The 20,429-nt window shown below is 41.9% G+C and overlaps 1 protein-coding gene across 11 annotated transcripts in view; it reads right to left on the reverse strand.

Moving 5' to 3' along the window:
* Positions 1–20,429, reverse strand: part of SLMAP (sarcolemma associated protein) — a 200,255-nt gene that overhangs the window by 100,034 nt on the left and 79,792 nt on the right. For 7 of the 11 annotated variants that reach the window (XM_019504982.1, XM_019504980.1, XM_019504977.1 and 4 more), the window contains exons 2-3: positions 8,041–8,194; positions 2,412–2,484 (exon numbers count right to left, since the gene is read on the reverse strand). In XM_019504982.1, coding sequence (XP_019360527.1) covers positions 2,412–2,484; positions 8,041–8,194 — 227 coding nt within the window. The remainder of the gene's footprint in view (positions 1–2,411; positions 2,485–8,040; positions 8,195–20,429) is intronic. The other 4 variants (XM_019504983.1, XM_019504979.1, XM_019504984.1 and 1 more) reach the window with 1 other exon arrangement.

Here is a 20,429-nt window from a genome sequence, read left to right on the forward strand (position 1 = left end):
GGGGGGGGGGGGGGGAACGACACGCTTTCCTTTAACTCCTGCTGTCCTGTCCACACATAGCTTAGTTTATGTCTGCAGAACCCACACAGAATCAGAGAAAATTAGGGTTGGAAGGGACCTCAAGAGGTCATCTAGTCCAACACCCTGCTTAAAGCAGGACCAGCCCCAACTAGATCATCCCAGCCAAGGTCTTTGTCTAGCCAGGTCTCAAAAACCTCCAAGGATGGAGATTCCACAACCTCTCTGGCTACCCTGTTCCAATAGTCTGATACCCCCTAAGTGAGACAGATATCTGGTTCCATTTTATATACTTCTATTTCAGCACAATCAATACCCAAAGGAAGGAATACAGTGAAGGAACTACATCCTCAATTACTTTGTGCTTACAGAACAACAAGAATGGTTCACATGTTGATTTCTTTAGGGAAATGTGTTTTTTTAATTACAATAGATGTTAACATAATTTAGAAACAACAGGCAATTCAGCAACAATATGCAAATCTTACTGGATCAGATTAAAGTATAGAATTTTCTTAAATATTACAAAACACAAATGACAAAGCAGTGTTTGCCAACAAAATGCATACATGTGAAGTTTAATGAAAAGCAAACAGTACTGCATTAATTCTTCAAAGAAAATATAGCATATACTATTATATGCAGATCATGGTTTTCAGCCAGCATATGCAAAAATTATCTATATTTCCTCAGTGTTTATTTATCACTTTCCTTTTTAAAAAGCAGATTAACTCTCATAAAATTTTCAGTTATTGTCCAAATTAGAGACAATGTCAAATTAAAAAAAAAAGTCCAGTGTTGAAACAACTATTAATATTCTTACCACTACCACCTACAGTATTAAAAACTTTTAAGGAACCAAAATTATTACTTATGTGTAAAAAGCTACTTGTGAGTTCCATAATATTTTACATGTATTCCAAATCAGTTTTTTTCCAGCAAATCATTTTTCCCTATCTGTGTGAATCTTCATGTAACAGCTCAAAGTAAAATATTTTAATAAACTACAGACAGAGAATGAAACAAGTGTGAAGAAGCTCAGTGACAGGCAAACTAAGATACAATTACAACTCCTTATAAAACAATGACAACATCTGTAATTCACAATTTACTATTTAACGATTTTCCACATCAAACATTATAAAAATGTATAAAAATGCTTAAATTCATTTTTATAAAAAGTTATAATTACAGGAGTCAACAACAAAGATCTGGAAAACCCTCTCAAATTCTAGCCCAAGCCTAAAAGAAATTTGGTCTGGATGGTTTGTATGGTACTCAGCAGAAACTGGCTTCACTCTCTGAAGGAGGAAACAAATAGAAGCAGTTTAACTCCAAGTGGTAATCCTTTTGGAAGTGTAAAAGGCAAAAATGAAATATCAGCCACATTACCCATAAGTGAGAGCAGAAGGGTTTGAGGCACCAATTTACTACAAAAATGGGAAGCAGAACAGATCTCAGAGCTTCATACAAGCCTAGAAGAGCAGCGGGAAAAAGATGAAAGGCAGCAGCAGGAGTTGCACAGCATAGTAGTATAAAGCACAAATGGATTTTATCCGACAGAAAAAATTAGAAAAGAGAATCTTTTTCAGTGAGGGTACACAAGCTTTTTGTTTTGATGTAAACTGAATTTGCCCAGCTTTTAAAGACAGTAGCTACTTTTTCCAATTTGGTTTTAGTTTCTCAGGTAGAGAAGGAAAAAAGAGTTTTTTCAAAACTTGCTTGATAGGCAGCAGACCATTTAGTCTTAATGGGAAAGACAAAAATCATATAATTTACTACACTAATTTTCCAAAGTACTTTAATCAACATAAAATTAATGTTCTCACCAGCACTAAAAAGCTGGAAACTCATTCAAACATTTAGATTGGCAAGGGTAGATTAACAAAGCTGTAACACTAGTGAATATATAAATCCTTACTCATTTTCCAAAATGTGGTTATTTATAAATTCAACTGCATTAATAGAAGTTTCCAGCTATGATCCAAATTCCTATTTTATACAGTCATCTTGTTGAGCAATTGGATAATACACAGCACCATTTTGCTGATAGAAAATAAATTATTTTAACATATATTTGACTCTCAAGTGTTAAAAATTACCAACATTACTGATAATAAATTTGGTCTGGATGGTTTGTATGGTACTCGGCAGAAACTAGCTTCACTCCACTAATCTCCCTTTCACATCGATACTGCCTTTAGTCATTTATCATTTATTAGATTACATATGCCTAGATGGGCATAGATTTTGCAAGTTACGTTACACATTTCTATACAAGTATATCATTTAACATATTTAAATTTGTATTTATCATCATCATAATTTAACACTTAGAAGCTCAGCATAAAATAGTCTAATTTTAACAGATACAAGTAAATCTGCATGCTTACTCTGATCGTAGTCGAGCTTCCATACCATCTGGAAGAAATAGTTTAATTGTGGAGACTATACATCCATGGGTAACTGGAAAGAAATAAGAACAGGAGAGTCTTAATGATCATTTACTAATGAATAATTTAAAGAATGGAAAATTAAAAAAATTAGGTTTAGGAAATATGTTATATTGTAGTAATTATTGGGCCAACCACGCAACTGTGAAGTGAAGGACAAGAGAAGATGAGAGATGTCGTCAAGCACTGACTTCTATTGTCTGTCTGCCTTGTCAGACCTCCCAATGAGAAAGCAAAAGCTGGCTGATCACAATCTTGAGAAGTTGACACTGCACCAACTCTTGACTTAAGGTGAATCTTCCATACCTAGTGGACCTCACAAGATTTCTTTGAGATAAATGCTTATGAACCGACAAGAAACTTAACTATAAATTTTTAACACATTGACAACATGAGAGATCAGGCAAAAAATGGAATATGCCCTCATTGAGTGAAGTGACAGCAACAGAGGTATACTAGATATGCTGAACTACTGTTTACTGGGAAGAGTTCTACTAATCTACACCAGGAAGCAGAACAGTTCAAAGTTAAAAAGACATATCTGTGCTACCAAACATCAAATTCTAATTCCTGGGATCTGCCTAGAAATCTGTATTTACAAACAGAGAAACCAACAAGGGCAGCACAGAGGGTGAGTCGAGAGTTGCTACTCATTGATAATATTCCTGAGGTTGCATCCAAGGAGACAAAAATCTCAACTCAGAAATACTTCTAGAAAACATACAGTGAAAACCTCAGATCTTACCTTCAAGGCTCTAAACAAAGGGCATTTCATATTAAGGACAGGGAGAAAGCCACTCTTCCAGAGGAGGGGGATCTAATTATACTTCAAATCACAGATATGACCTAAAGAGTGAATTTGTGGTTACACAATACTTGATTCAGTTGCATCACATTAGAAACAATCTCGCTATAATGTGGTTTTATTAAGAAAGACCTATCATGGTTCTACAGATACTCATTTAGCAACCATATTTTTCTGTACGATTCAGAAATATGTGACACACTGAAACGGACATAGGAGCCACTCAACAGCTCAAGGTCACCCACCTACAGTCACAAAACAGCCACAAGAATCACTTTATTGTAATGGTTAATAATTTTGCCCCACTGCTGGATGTGGGTCTGAATCCAGCCTGCAAGGAGGCCCATTATCCAGATCTAGCTCAGGAGGGTTAAATGAGCTGTACATCCCTACACAGAAAAGGGATAACATTTTGAAGAGGATTCTGAAAATAGTAAATGATTCTGAAACTAGGAGAAATGAGTCATTTCTTTCTACATCCAATACTAAAACATTTTCTTGTTTAGAGCACAACGTTTGCTTCAAGTTGACCTGGACAAATATATAAATTATTCTCTAGGGTGACTGAAGTCTTGAATAATACCATACCACAAAGAGAGACAACTCTTTTGTGACTCCTTGGCTTCAGACTTGCTGAAAGACCAAGCAACTTTGGAATTCTAAGTTCTTAATAAAACATTAAGCAGAAAGAACAAATTAGTATACTTACTTCTCCCTATAAGTAACTGTAACATCTTTCAGACTACATAATCTATCTTCCTAGTCAGTACTTACTTAGGAGTATTCCTTTTGAGGTAAACCATTTGCTCTATCCGAAATAAGAGCACACAGCCAGCCTGATCTTCAAGTAACATCCAGGATAGTCCTTTGGGACTTCATGTAATTCTGAGACATTTCAGATAAGCAGAATGTAGGGTGCAGACCCATGGCTCTTAATTCTTAGACTTACTCAGTCACATCACTGATATAGATGTCCCTGACATCTATAAAGTAAATAATCTGCTGATGACTGTATACACAGAGATTTGTTTTCCTGACACAGGGGCACCTGAATGAGAAACTTTTGAGGTCGGGTTTTTACAGAAATACTGACTTTGCAAAAGGTGGATATTAGTTATATAATATCCTATGGATATTAATTCAGCACAGCTTGGAGGAACCAGTGGGTGAATCTACATGTGCCATTAAGGTGACATGATAAATTCCAGCACAAATGGCACCAGAATTTATCACAGTGCCTTAATGGCATGTGCAGATGTTTAAACTGCTGTGGTTCAGGGCATATGCTGGGCAGCCCCTGGCTGGCAGGAGACTCAGGGGGTCAGATCTGGGCTCCAGGAGGTGGCATCAGGGAGTGGAGGGACTGTCTGGGGCACAAGAGTGCCCCAGTGTCCAGAGCCCTGTGGCTAAATGGCAGGCAGAGGTCTGGACCCCTGCCGCTTGGGCTGATCAAACACAATGTATACCCGAGTCAGTGTTTACACAGGAGTTTAGCTGCAGTTATTTTCACTGCTGTAAGATAGTACCATCTCTGACAGTACTCCCACAGTGGCAAAAATTCGCTTGCTGTGGTCTAATAGTGTTGCATGTGTAGACTGTGATGCTTTACACCACAGCAAATTAGTTTACTGCGCAGTTCAGCTCAAGTGTAGATGCATCCAGTGTCTATGCTGCAATCCTGAGGGTGCAACATTATACCATTAACTGTGCCATTTGTAAGGTGAACCAAACCAAGGTCGTCTTTGCTTTCTGTATGGAAAATGGATAAACCAACCAAAATAACACAATAAAAAGACTAGTGACTGTTTTTATACCCAAGCATATTTGAAGGCGCACACTACTGTTTGTCCATGCAGTCACAGTATTCTCCCTAATTTTTTTTTGCAAAAGGTTCAGATGCTTTGTGTAAAGGGCTACTGAAGTATCACAGTGGAACTTGGTATTAAAGGAATTCACTACTTTTTATACAGCTTTTCTATAGGCATTCTTCTTACTATTAAGTGTAACAGTTGAAATTAGTATACTGAAATAAATAAAAAAGGGTATTTTTCAATGCATTTACTATGAGCATTCAATACTTGTTCATATTTTGCATGTAATCATTTTCACTGAGCTGCTGTTGTAATTCAGTCGTAATTTCTGTCATATGGACCAGCATGACCATTTAAATCTTATTCACTGGTCTGGATGAGCTAATGTTCCTCTCCAAGAGTTGCACAAGAGCGCTCATTAACAACACAGCATTATATTGTATGCTCTACTTTTCCTGTCTGTAGCAACTACAGCCTTAAGTTCCCTACAGAATCTGGTGGGAAGAATTTAAAATTATGGAAATACTTATTACTATTGCCCATTTCTAGCAACAGATTGAGATGCATTTTCTAGAAATCTTATGTAATTTGGCTTTATTGTCAATACTGATAAAAGAACTGAGATTTAAATTTTTAATCAAAATCTGAAAGGACTTAGAGCTTTTAAACTGTCTTGCACTCACTTACTCCACAGCAGCCCCTTGACATTTTAGTGAGAGTTGCAAGTTTTGCCAAATAAATGTTTCCTAATTGGTTTGGGATGCAACATATTCTCCTAAGAATTAATTTAATTTATTCCCAACATAAATTTCACACAGTATTGAATGGTTGCTAATTTCATGACACTGTAAAATAATTTAGTATTAATGTTTCTTCATGTTCATCTCACAACAACACCAGCTCTTCAAGAAAATCTAGGTGCTCATAAAATGAAGTGGGCTGCACAGGTCTGAAAATTAAATTGGGCATGTTAGAAAAAAAAGTTCCGGTATTCTTGGTTTAGAAAGCAGCTCGGGAATATGGGACAAATGCACACTTGAAGCAGCTTAAGAAGTGAAAGAGGAACTGCTGCTGATCAGAAGTGTGCAGCAGCTGTTATCCTGTGATTGTTATGTGTGCATAAACCTGGAGCCATTCAAGTGAGCTGAACAGCTCCAACACTGAAACCTGGATGAAGAAGGGTTAAGTTGGATCAGTTTTGCTACACTTATACTGCTAAGTTTCAGGCACACCTACAGCATAGCAGCTGTTGTGCTAGTTTGGAACAGCAACTCCTCCTTCACTTTTGAAGCCACTCCAAGTATATGGGGATAGAATAAAAACAACTGAGCAAAGGAAGTGAGCAACAGAATTACTTTCACCCATATTCAGAACATTCACAGGCATAAAAATTCTCCATGACACTTGGTTGAACTGCTGCTCCCAAGTTCCTTTGCACATATTCTTTAAGGCCTTAGTAATCTTTTTCTTTACTATTTCATGTTAGGGGCCAAAGTAAATTCTAGGCTAGAGAGAGACCATATTTATTTATATAGGAGGCAAAATACAGCCAAACAGCAGCAAAATTCATAATATTATTCTTGTTCATTTAAATAACCTGTAAAAACCTACACTGTTCTGGTATCATCTGGTTTTAAAAGTGCAATCATCACCAGTTAAATACCATATTATTTCCCTTAACTCAGGGGTTCTCAACCCTTGGTATGTGGACCAGATCCAGCTGGAAATGCCATGTCATGTGGCCCATAGGGCTCCTCATGCATGTAGACATTTGGCAGCAGGAGAGTGGTGGCACTGCTCCCCTTCTACCAAAATTTCCAGGCCCAGGGAGAGCTGGTAAGCCATACATGCTGGATGGGGTACCTGATCCCAGCACACAGGACCAGGCAGTGGCAGTGCCAACTCCCAGGGCCCAATCCCAGTATGGAGGGACAGAAGGGGGCTGCACCAGGCCCCCAGAACATAATCCCAGTGCACAGGGGGCAGAAGGGGTTGGTGCTGGGCCCCCAGGGCCAAATCCTGGTGTGGGGATGGGGGGCAGGAGGGGGCGCCACCAGGCCTCTAGGATCCAATTCTGGTGCATAGGGCTGGAGGGGGTGGTTCTGGGCCCCTAAGACCCATCCTGGCACACAGGGGGCAGGAGGGGCAGTGATGGGTCCCTGGTGCCCAATCCTGCTGTGTGGGACATGAGGGGGATGGTGCTGGACCCTACAGTCTTATCTAACCCACAGACCAGCCCCTTACCACTCTTCTGGCCCACAGGGTCAAAACGTTGAGCACCACTGCCTTAACACTCTGGTTGACAAACTTAAGCACTGCTAAATTATTCATGTAGGACTTCAGAAGATGGGCAGCTTGCTGATGCTGAAGAAACCATATGGACAGTCATTTTCTCAGGAAATTTCTGAGGATATTCATTACAGGCCTGCAGTTGGTCTCTAGTACAAGCTTAACCAAGAACAACAACTAAGTAGGGACTAACATTGTTTGAAGAAAAGGAACCTCTTTTACAATTAAGAGAGTCAATCAATCATCAACAATATTTTAACACCCCTCATCCCTTTACTTTCATGAGTGTCCCCCAAACCCTACCACCGCATCCAGCAGCAACAGCAGGTATGGCAGAAAAAAAACAAGTGAGCCCGAAAAAACATAGCCCACTTCAGAGTTCTGCAGACCATGCAATCAAGCAATTCCTATTGTTCACACCAGCACCATCTTACTAGTTGAAGATATCTGGGATTCTCCTACTTGGAGGGTAAAAAAAAGCCTGCGTAAAAACCTAAAAAACTAGCAGAAGTCCTCACACAGGAACACTTAAGACTGCCCTACAACATAATACTCATTTTAACACTCTGAAGTATGTTTCTCTTTTAGAGTTTCTTTTCAACAGAATGCTTCCAATAGAAGTGTTTGAGAATTGAAATTAAATTGAAAAAAAAGTGATCCATACCCTTACCTTTCCGCGTGTTCTCAGTCACATCTACACCAAACTGGATGATGTCACCAGACATTATCTCACATGGTGGGCTTTCCTCAGATCCTCTGCTCAGTCTCTGACTGTTTATAAAGGTACCATTACTACTTTTAGTGTCTTGAAGGTAGAACTACAAAGAAAAAAGTTACACTGCAGTAAGTTTTCTGCAAGAAAAAAGTTTAGTGAAATGAAAGCTAAAGTCCATTTTACATAACAGACTCAAGTTATGAATGGGAAAAATATAGAGTACAGACAAATTACCATTTCCTGAATATATTTCTAAATTTCAGATTATGTCCATCCATAGCTTTTTAGTTTTGCTCAAATAAATTGAAGTGTTAAGTAACATATCTGTACATTGCAGCATAAACATTAAGCAAATCTGAGTTACATTTAACCCATTCATTACAGAAAAAGTTAAGCGTGACCAGCAACCCCCTCCAAAAAATAAAACACTTTCTTGCAGTGATCACACTAGCATTTATGATTGTATTAAAACATCTAAAAATTAAAGTTGCAGCTATATTCTTAAGATTCCAGTTTTCCAAGATGTAAATAAGCCTTGCTGTATAACATGGCACTGGATGCAGAAAGAAAAGGATGAGGAACTAGGACACATAATTATAGGGATATCTTCTTCCCACCACCACCATGGATTCCCATGAGAAGAGTGAGCTAGACTAGAGGGATAGATGTTGCACCCCAAATATCTGTACCCCACATGGAAAAGTTAATGAGCTGAAAGGAAAAAACAGAAGAGGCCCATCTTCCCACTGCCCTTTTGTGTATACATCTGCCTCTTCAATATCTGATTTCTTACTGCCACCTGTAAACTCACTCTTGCAGAACCAAAAGGTGATGAAGGTACATAAGCTCCACAGAGGCAATAGGGGAAAGGGGACACAATTCTAGTACATGAAAAAGGAAACACCCACAAGCATAAAGACATGAGCACACAGACAGCCAATATGCACATGATCAGAGGTCAGGAAAACAGACCTTAGGATGAGAGGCTGAGAGCTATGGGACTCTTCAGCCTGGAAAAGTGCAGGCTCAGGGGTGATAGCCACCTATAAGTTTATAAGGGGTGCTCACCAGGATCTGGGGGAATGTCTGTTCACCAGAGCACCCCAAGGGATGACAAGGTCGAACGGTTATAAACTCCTCTCAGACAGTTTCAGGCTGGACATAAGGAAGAACTTCTTTACTGTCCAAGCCCCCAAGGTCTGGAATAGCCTGCCATCAGAGGTGGTTCAAGCACCTACTTTGAATGCCTTCAAGAGAAATCTGGATGTTTATCTTGCTGGGATCCTATGACCCCAGCTGACTTCCTGCCCCTGGGGCAGGAGGCTGGACTCGATCTTCCGAGGTCCCTTCCAGCCCTAATGTCTATGATATCTATGTGCACAAATTAAACTAAAAAAAACCTCTCATACATAAAGCTACAGTAATCTTGTGTGTTGCAATTAGCTACAGTAGAGAATTTCAAATGGAAAACTGATTTTCAATTTGCTGCCCTTTTATATGCAATCAATTTAGTTTTCACTGCATAATTAATGCATTTAAGTTTTAATTACCCTACACTAAAAATTATAAAAACCACAGTAAGAATTAAAATAATTTATTTGGCTAGTGCAACTAGTAAAAGAAAATCCCCCTGTAGATGTTTTAATCAAACAGATGCTCAAGTGTAGATACACAGTTTTTCAGAACTAGAGATATCAAAATCCTACAAAGTCATCTTGCCTTCAAGATGGTTGACAAATCATTTGATCAACAGTGACTTTTTTCTTTACAGTTGTTAGTAGCAAATTCAAGGGTTTCTTCCAAGTTTGTTTCAACTTATTCAAATGATCTTTCTTATAATCCCCTCATCATTTTAGCTTTGTCTCACTAATCCTGCTTTAAAACTTAAAGGAAAAAACCAAAACCAAAACAAACACGCACCTTCTCCCTTCCAAAACTGCTACATTTATCTGGACAGTCCAGTTGTATGCCTCTCATGCAACAGGTTACATCCCTGGTTTAGATCAGGGGGTGCAGAGCAGAAGTACAGCTCCAAGCTGTAACTCAGCACCATTTCTGCAAAGCACAGAGTTACAACATTACCCCAGAACAAACAGAAGTTCACTGTTGGTTCCAGGGGGAAGGGAATCTAGGCCAGCTGGAAGCCAGCAGCCAGGTTCCCATAGCAATGGTCACAGCTCTCTGCCAATGCTGTTTGCAGAATGGGAGGGGGGAAAGGCAGAGAATGAAACTCATTCTTGGGGCTCCCCAGCTGGTGCTGAAAGGTGGGGTGGGTGAATTGGAGCCCTCCCCCCCACGAGGGAGCTCCAATACACTTGCCCCACTGTCTGGGAGAGGGCAGATAAACCCCCAGACTAAACTCCCCCCGCTCCCTTTTCCCCTCCCATTCTGAAAACCGTGACAAGTTGGGATCTCTCCAGACACAAGTTACAGAAGTCGCAACATTATGAAACGTCTTTATCTGACACCTCATGCAATGTGAAGTCAGCTTTTCACCCAAGTAGCGTTTTTTAAAGCTGTCTATAGCCATGCATTTGTGACAGCTAATAGACTGCTTTCTGTGGCCAGATCAGGCAAAAATTGTCATTTGTCTGCACCCATAATACCTACATGCCTGCGCCCCTAATACCTACATAACCAGTTTAAAGTTGGACATTTCTTTCACCCTTCAAAACACATGCATGCACCGCATATCCACTTAGACTAGTGGTTCTCAACCTTTTTTGTACCAGGACCCATTTGTAAACTTCAATGGCCACTCCCAACCCAGTGCTCCTCACTCCTGACCCATTACCTCCCATGCCACCAGGCACCAGCTCCCCAGTATATGTAGGGCAGAGGGTGGGTGCATGGGGTGGGGCAAGGGGAATGGGGGACCACAAGCAGCCACGTGCAGGCTGGAACTCTGCCAGCCTGCAAGGGAAAAGCCATGGTTTCCCATGTTTTTCTCCTTTAAAGGAGAATACATTTTTAAAAGTTGGTTGATTCACTTTTAAAAAGTTTGTTTGTGACCCTTCCATATATTCTTCCAACCCACTTTTCAGTCATGACCCACAGGTTGAGAAATGCTGACTTGGACAGTTTACTGTCCACGAATCCTGATTTTAAAAAACTCTCAAGTGGAATTATATATCATATTTCACAGTGTGCAAGTCAAGTTTTAAAGCCCAATTTGTGTCTTAAAACTCAAATTCTACTTATATGATGTGCCATGTCAAAAAAAATTAAATAAAACTGGGGACAGCAAGCAGTTGGCAGAGCCAATCGCACCTTGCCCTGCATCTGTAGGTGCTTCACAAACAGGTCCAGGGAAGTGATTCTCCCTCTCTATGCGGTACTGGTCAGGCCGCAGCTGGAGTACTGTGTCCAGTTCTGGACGCCACAGTTCAAGCTGCGGACAACCTGGAGAAGGTCCAAAGAAGAGTCACTTGCCTGATTAGAGGCCTGCAGGGAAGGCCCTACGAGGAAAGGCTAAGGGACCTTAACTTTTTCAGCCTCTCCAAGAGAAGGCTGAGAGGAGACCTTGTGGCAGCATACAAATTCATAAGGGGAGAGCAACATGAAGTAGGCGACAATCTGTTCACCAAGGCACCCCCTAGAATGACAAGGAACAATGACCATAAGCTACTAGTGAGACCGTTTAGGCTGGACATTAGGAGAAAGTTCTTCACAGTCAGGGTTGCCAGAATCTGGAATGGGCTCCCAAGGGAGGTGGTGCTTGCCCCATCCTTGGGGGTCTTCAAGAGGGGACTGGACAGGCACCTGGCTGGGATCACATGACCCCAGGTTTGGTGACCCTTTTCTTGCCTGCCAGGGGCAGGGGGGTCAGACTAGATGGCCCACTGAGGTCCCTTCCGACTCTATGAATCTATTCCCAGTTCTACTAGTTTTGCACTTGAACCAAATGAAGAGTGGCCTATATACTCTGACCTGTACTGAATGGAAATGACAGTCCTCATTTTTCACAGTTTACCTTCTATGTCACGACAGCCATTATCCCCACTAACAGCAATACCAGTAACTTACTGAAGTAGAGGTCTACCCCTAATCTAAATATACAAGTGTTTAAATAGATATTACTACACTGCTTTTCTAGAAGTTTCTAGAGGTTACTTGTTTAACTGGTGAGGTACAAAGAAATGGGATTCTTCTTTACGCTGAGAATGGCTAGTGCAATAATCTGGGGAATCTGCATGTATTTAACTTGAATTTATTGGCTGTTCTTATGTGTTTTTTGAATCACTTACTGACTCAAAGGACTAACTGCCATGAGTTATCAGCATGGATCCTAGTTTTCCATAAAAAACAAAATGCTCCAATAAAAAAAATCTGTTTTTTTCTGCAGCAAGTCTCCTCTTGCCGCTGACTGGCCAAGAGTGCTGCTCTTCAGGTAGCAAAACCCCTCACTGCTGATTGGTAGACGCTGCACAATCGGCAGACCTCTCAACCAATCAGTGGTGGAAGGAGGAGGATGGGGATGCCATTTTGGCTACTTCCCGGAGTGTCAGCACCTTCTTCCCTGGAGGGCTGCTGCAACAGCTATAAGAACTGCTGGCTCCCACTGGAGCATTTTATTTTCAGAAAGATTTTTTTCCAGAGATTATAAGTATTCTGTGTAAAAGTGTAACTTCTGTGTTTTGCTGAGGCAAACTGATTTCTAGGATCCCTGGTGATCCGAAAGCAACTCCTTCCTCACGCCCATCAGTTTCTATAGGAAGTGGAACACTGTCCCAATGAAATTTGAAACAGCTACATTTTGTGTTAGTTTAAGCTACTGAAGTACAACCTCTGGCTAATCAATAAGTAAAGAAGTTCAAATAATATGTTTTAATGTTTCTGTGAACAAAGTTCTAACTTTAGGAAACATGAAATGGATCTTGTCAGCAGACCAAATTCAATGGAGAATAGTTAAACCTGGCAACTGCACTGATTGATCAACTGGTATGGTAGAAAAAACAGCTGCAGCTACTTCCCTTCTCAAAGTGCAGGGAAGGGCTGTGTGAACTGGACATTTCCCAAGCAGGTCAAAGGGAAAGAGATGACAAAGGAGGAATTAAAAAGGGACTCTCAAAAGGAACAAAAGGGGAAGCCACGCAGTCACACACAGGAAGTCTCCAGCAGGAGGAGGGAAGAACTGAGCATTCTTTTGCAGCCATGATGAGGGAAAGGGAACAACTGCAGCATAAATTAAGGTCAAAGAAGATGATCAGAGCAGAAACTACTCCATGGATCAAAAGACAAACAGACAGTTGTAAACAAAATTGATAAACTGATGCATGATGGGTTTATGATGTCTACATCTGTGCATTTCCTATGCTGTTAAATGACCAACAATAGAGGTTATAGTAGTATTGGAGAAACGGTGTGGCCCCCCAAAAATACACTACATTTAAAAGCTTGTATAAACCTATCCTAACTATGCTGTTGGTCCAATAAAAGGCATCGGCCACAAAAAAACCCTGCCTCTCGCTGGATATCAGCTGGATTAAACCATGTAGTCTAAGTGGTCAGCAGTAGTAAACAGGTACACTGGCAGTTGGAGAAAAGGTTGGAGCTTTCATCCCAAGTGTTTGCTTAGAGGTTTGAGACGTGCCAGGCCAAATGGCCTGGATCCCAACACTGTGTATCCTCCACTTGTGTGCATGCCCCAGGTGCATAGCTGTGCCTTTGTGTGTCCAACAATTCCTGCTTATATAACCCGCAGCTCTTACTGTAGTCCTCTAATGTTCAAACATAAAACTTTATGCAAGGTTGAGTTCTTCTGCGTATCATTTGGTTTTTTTTAAAAGCACTGATCACCAAGGGACTTGTTGTATACTCTTGTGGCCTATGAACAACTGTATTGGTATGTAGTTTCTTGACTGCTGCTTTTCAATTTGCCACTTCTATGGACTCTCTCACATTGTTTTACTAGGCACCAAAACTAGAACTTAAATTAAAACATCTTAAAAGAAACAAAGTAACGAGCGATTTAGCAGACAGGTTAACCAGCTACAAGAAAGCAATGCTTGCTTACTATTCTAATACTGGCTCTCTCAGAACAGGATTAGCAACCTAAAAATAACACTGCAATATATAAGGTAAAACTTTCAAGTTCTTGCGGTACAGTAAATCTTCCACAGCCAATTGCCAAGGACATCAGCAGTCTTGTAGTGGCATAATTGTTCATTTACATTCTAAAAAAAGGCAAGAAGGGCTCCATAAACATTAAGCTGTATATATCTATATAAAAATCAAGTGCTCCATTAATGAGTTTTTGATGATTTAATGGCATTCTGTACAAAGTTCCTGTGACATGCATACTACCAGAACATAAGAATATGCTAGTCCAGGGGTGGGCAATTTTTTTGGGCAGAGGGCTGCTTACTGACTTTTGGCAAGCCATTGAGGGCCACATGACAGGCAGCCCAGGGCAGATAAATATTAATTTTCTAAATTTTTTAGGGGCCCCATGGGCCGGACAAATAGCCTGGTGGGCCACATTTTGCCCACCCCGGCCTAGTCTTACTCCTTATGTTCAGGAGCACAGCTGGTTGAAAAATGGTGGGTTTTTCCTGAAAAACTTTAAGTTTGTAAAAGCTCGAACCCTAAAGTGTTATGGATGCCTTAACTACCCTGCAATAAATCATTACATGGAGAAAGTTACATGCGACTTCTCTACTGTTAGCTATCTTAAGCTAATGTGGTTGCCTTTTCAATTTTGAGATAACAGAAATAGAAAAAAATAGATCACCCAATCCAACAGCCCATCCCAGATAAGTACAAGTACCAGAAGTTTCAGAGAAAGAAAAAAAAATCTCTTTGATGTAAAGAACTGTAGAACGATCTACCCACATGGAAGAATAATTTAGCCAAATTTATTCTGAGGATCAAATTCTATATTAATTATGACCAGTAAGCCCAGGTCTACATTTAGCAATATATTCTATCCTTAAGCTCTTCCTTTTTTCAACAGAACGTTTTCACAAATGCCAAAAGCATCAGTTCTTAGTATTCGCTGTTCCATACATTATTGTTACACTGACCATCACTGTGGAAAAATGTTCTCATCTTTTGGACCACTCCTGATTCTGCCCTTTGTTCGTTTTCTCACTTCCTTTTCTATTTCCTTATAGAAAATATATAGCAACAGCAACTGCATTTCAGCCCTCATTTCCCTTCTTGCTCTATCCACTTAAACAACACTTGAATAATTAACACTGACATTTAGGTAGGCAACCATCAATCTTCTGGATCATAATGTACACATAAGAAGTCTAGTCTGATGCCCAATGAAGCCATTTGTGGCTGGCAAGTCCAATTCAAGAGCAACATGGCTTGTTACAAGTTTCACAGATCCACGTGATGTCTGAGTTGGAGTCCAAGTTTACAGCATGCTGCTTTCTTCTTTCTTGCTTTGTTTCCATCCTCTGGATCAAAGCTGCTTCATGTTGAGCTGCACCCAGTGCCTGGTGTTCCCTCCAGATAGGACAGGATTCTGTGCACTCCTCCCAGCTGTCTACGCTGATGCTGAACAACTTCATATCATTTTTGCACATATTGTGTTACTGCCACAGAGGGTGATCCCTCTTTCTAGAGCCATCTTGAATCTTCCTATACAAAACATTCTCAGGGATATGGTCTCCTCCCATTCTCCTGACATAGCCAAGCCATCACAGCTTCCTCTTGACAGTGGTTTCTAAGTGCGTCAGTTCTACGTGTTCCAGTACCGCTGCATTCAGTATTCTGCCTTCCCACTTTATTTTCAGGAATTTATGTAGAAATTCTATCTGGAAGCTGTTCTTTCTCTTGATGTGCCTAGTGTATGTAGTCCACATTTCTGAACCATAAAGCAAGAATGAAGGCCACGTCATCTGCAAACAGGAAATGTCTCAGAACCAGCTCTTTCACCTTGGTTTTCATTCTTGCAGTGTTAAACAAGCCTCCTTGTAGTCTGGTTCAAAGGTAAATGTAAATATTGCTGTCCTTGAGTGCATGAACAAGCAGGAATGAAAAGCAGATGTTAAAAAGTATGGGGACTAAGACATATCCCTGTTTCACCCCACTAATGATGTCAAAGGCATTTGATTCTTTGTGTGCATATGCTACAGCTGCCTTCATACCTTGATGTAACGAGCAAACAAGCAGTTTAGGGGAACCACTCAGCTGTACCCACAAAGCCTTTGTTTACATATGAATGAAGTTAGAGGAAGGGACATGGAAAGAAACAATTCACATGCTAGTACCACTTTCCAGAATTTGAACTCAGAAACAGTTAATACACTAGCAGAGCGTACTTTAATATTAGAACTTAAAAGTTGCCCCTCTTTTAAGACGAAAGTCAAAAGTTTAACTCAAACTTTCTCCCCAGTTACTCCCTCAGTTCTTTATTCTGGACCATTTGTGTATATCCTAAACTCCTTCTCCTTCGCTGACCCCGTGCCCCACCCACCTATCAGGGAGGGCAAGCTGACAGATGTGTAAGCAAGCAGAATGCATGGGGAGAAGTGGCTTCAGGCAAATTTGCTCCGTATTTTCAAAACAAACTGATTTCATTGCTTATTGCTCTCTCCAGCTCATTAAATTCTACTCCTTCAGAAATTTAGTAGTTTTAGCTGATACATTAAATGTTGTGCAACTAACAAGCCTATTTTTTAAAATGACTGTAACAAGTCAGTGATCAGAGATACTCTCTTCAGTTTTCAGCTTCTGAGATCCAGGACTAGCCTACAATTAAACATTTTGCTGCTAAAGTTATGCTGGCACAATCTCTCTCATCTAAACACAGCTTATATCAGCATAAGAGTGCTTTTGCTGACATAGCTTAGGCTCCTTTGTCAAGTGAAATAAGCTATGCCAGGAAGAGCACTTCAAAGCCAGTGTCAATTTGCACAGTGATGTATTAAGACACTTGCTAATATAGAAAGGACCCTTCACCATCCCTTCTATATACTCTTGCCAGAAGATGACCATTCTTGCAGACATTGCTAAACCATGGTAAACTGGTGCGCACACACACACACCCAACAAATGACCTGGCTTTCCATGCATTGTTTGAACTATTGTGCAATATCTTCAGGAAGAAGCATTAGAATATTTTTGCATTTCATAGATTTCATAGACATTAGAGCTGGAAGGGACCTCAGAAGATCATCAAGGCCCGTCCCCTGCCTAAAGGGCAGGAAGTCAGCTGCGGTTATAGGATCCCAGCAAGATAAGCAACCAATTTTTTCTCAAAGGTGTTCAGTGTAGGTGCTTGAACCACCTCTGATGGCAGGCTGTTTCACACCTTGGGGGCTCAGAAAGTAAAAAAATTCGTTTCACACTGGACATAAGGAAGGTCTTGTAGTAGTTCATGACCATTCAACCTCGTCATCCCTTGGGGTGCTCTGGTGAATAAACGTTCCCCCAGATACTGGTGGTCACCCCAATAAACTTATCCATCAGATCACCTCTGAGCCTGAGCTTTTCCAGGCTAAAGAGCCCCATAACTCTCAGCCTCTCATTGTAAGGTCTGTTTTCCTGACCTCTGATCATGCACGTGGCTCTTCTCTGGACTCTCTCAAGCTTCTCCACATCCTTTTTGAATTGTGGGGCCCAAAACTGGACACAGTATTCCAGCTGCAGCCTCACCAAGGCCGAGTACAAGGGGAGAATGACATCCCGGGATTTCCTTGAGAAGCATCTATGGATGCAAGCCAGTGTTTTGGTTGCTTTACTAGCCACAGCATTGCATTGAAGGCTCATGTTCATCTTGTGGTCAATGATGACCCCCAAGTCTCTTTCTTTTGTAGTGCTAGCCAGTGTAGCACTGCCAAGCCTATAAGGATGCTGCAGGTTTTTCCGCCCAAGGTGGAGAACCTTGCATTTTTCAGTCTTAAACACCACCAGGTTCTCATCCACTCATTTGCTGAGCCTGCCCAGGTCAGCCTCAATCACCCTCCTGTCTTCAGGTGTGGATGCTCTGCCCCAAAGTTTGGTGTCATCGGCGAACTTGGCCAGTCCGCTTCTGACTCCAACGTCCACATCATTAATGAAGATGTTGAACAATATGAGTCCAAGGACAGAGCCTTGGGGGACCCCACTTGTCACAGGACACCATGATGATTGACTCCCATCAATTACTACCCTCTTGGTCTGACCACGGAGCCAATTTCCCAGCCAATGGATCGTGGTGGACCCAAGGCCACAATTGGCTGGTTTTGCCAAGAGGTGATCATGGGAAACCAGATGGAAGGCTTTTCTGAAGTCAAGATATAGGACATCAATCTCTCCTCCCTTGTCTAAGTGATAGGTCACCAGGTCGTAAAAGGAAATAAGTTTGGTCAAGGCAAGACCTACTCGCATTATCAGGCCAATTTCTGGTAATGTAATTTACTTACCCTTCACGCTATTTTTCAGTAGAGTTTACAAGCATATAAAGGATTCTGTCTAATTTAGACAATGGTTGCTAGAAATTATCTCAAGATATGAATGAGGAAGACATAACAGGAGGCGCAGACTTGCTATGTACCAGCTGCTCTGCAGTAACTACCTGTGTGCACATATACCAGGGGTGTGCAAAATATGGCCTGTGGTCCAGATCCAGCCCATAAGGCCATTCTATCCAGCCCACGGGGCCCCTAAAAATTTATAAAATTAATATTTATCTGCCTTTGGTTCCCATCAAAAATGACAGGAGCCAGGGACAGTAGGACCCTGGGGAAGCCCTGGTGGGCTTCTGTAACAGCCCTGTCCCAGCTTCTGCAACAGCCCCCTACCCAGCCCTGCCCCTCCATGGGCCTGAGACCATGTGGCTGCCCCATGCAGGTAAGGGATGTGGGGGAGGGAGGGGGGGGAGAAGAGCAGGGGAGGACCGCTTGCCATGCTCCCACGCTGGGCAGCACAGAAGCGGCAGTAGCAAACACTGCTGGGCGCGGCAAGGGGAGGGGCTGCTTTCCTCTCCGCCAAGCAGCTGCTGCCGCCACCGCACAGCTCCAACGGGTGAGCCCGGAGCCCAGGCTGCCAGTGGGGGTAAGTTACAAGCTGGTGCTAAGCACGGGGAAAAACAGCCCCTCATCCACCCTGTGGCCTGTGCTCCCTGTGCAGCTGCTTGCAGCCCACTTGGGGCTGCCTGTGCCTGCTCAGAACAGCCTCACGTGGGCTGTGAGTGGCTGCAGCAGGGAGCACTGGCCACAGGGTGGGTGTGGGGCCACTCTTCTCCATGCTCAACACCAGCTCCTTCCCTGCCAACGAGCAAGGGGTCGGGACTGCACGCTGTCCCTTGCCTGTACTGCAGGGCCAGGGGGCACTGGGAGTGAGCAGGTGCAGGAGCACAGGGCCCTCACTGGTGTCCCAGGGTCAGCACTGGCGGGGCCCAGAGCAGGGCGGCAAGGCTACTGGGTCCTGGCCAGCAGGGTCTGTGGAGTCGGGTCAGCTCCCCCCTCCTGCTGGTGTGGCCCAGCCCAACTCCAGAGACCCCTGCCAGCCTGTGCCCCACTTTGGGCCCCACCAGTCCTGGCCCTGGTACATTGGGACCAAGATAGTGACCAGGGGGAAGGGCACCTGTCAAGGGGCAGGGCTACCCATGCGGCCCTCGACAGCTTGCCAAAAGTGGGTGAGCAGCCCTCTGCCCAAAACAACTGTCTGCCCCGACGTACACTGACGGTAAAAGCAGATTTCAGATGACCTTGGCTTAGGATGTTGAGACTACACCCCTCTATCTCACCTTACGCTACTTGGCCCAAGAATATGACAAATCCAAATGAGGTTTCCCTCAGAACGCAGTGATATTACTTGTCTTCCCAGAAGCATCCTATGGAGCAATACGGCTAAGCCCTTCCAGTATGGGGAATGAAGAAATAGAAATAGGTTAAAGAACAGGTTTGCTTTACAGTTCAATTTTATTCAACAGGACTGACTCACGAGCATTAAATAAGAGCAAGAATTAATGAACAGCACATAGCTAATTATTTTTGCTTCTACAAAAGTGCCCTATGACAATTCAAATTCAACGTCAGCTCCTGGTAGACACTAAAATAAAAAACAACAATTTCTCAGCCATATTTTTTTTTTCAGCTAAACATAGTTCATGCTCTGCACTTATCTTGCTGTGCTTTAACAGGAGGTTCAAATTTAAAAAAAAAAAAGTTACCGGCAGAAGACTTAAATCTGTAGTTCCTTAACTTTTAGTTTAAAAGTTTAGTGAAACATCTACTTTTTGGGCGCAGGTAAAGGAAGAAGTACCACAGTTCCTGAAATTTTGGATTGTGCAAGTCAGATGGGTCAGTATAGGTTTTTTCAACATAACCAGCAATCTAACAGGAAAAATATTTGTTTTCTGTTTATTTCTTTGCAGTACAATACTGAACTACTTTTAA

The sequence above is a fragment of the Gavialis gangeticus genome, unplaced genomic scaffold, assembly GCF_001723915.1.
Source record: "Gavialis gangeticus isolate Ggan-Ray unplaced genomic scaffold, GavGan_comp1, whole genome shotgun sequence".
Classification (NCBI taxonomy): domain Eukaryota; kingdom Metazoa; phylum Chordata; order Crocodylia; family Gavialidae; genus Gavialis; species Gavialis gangeticus.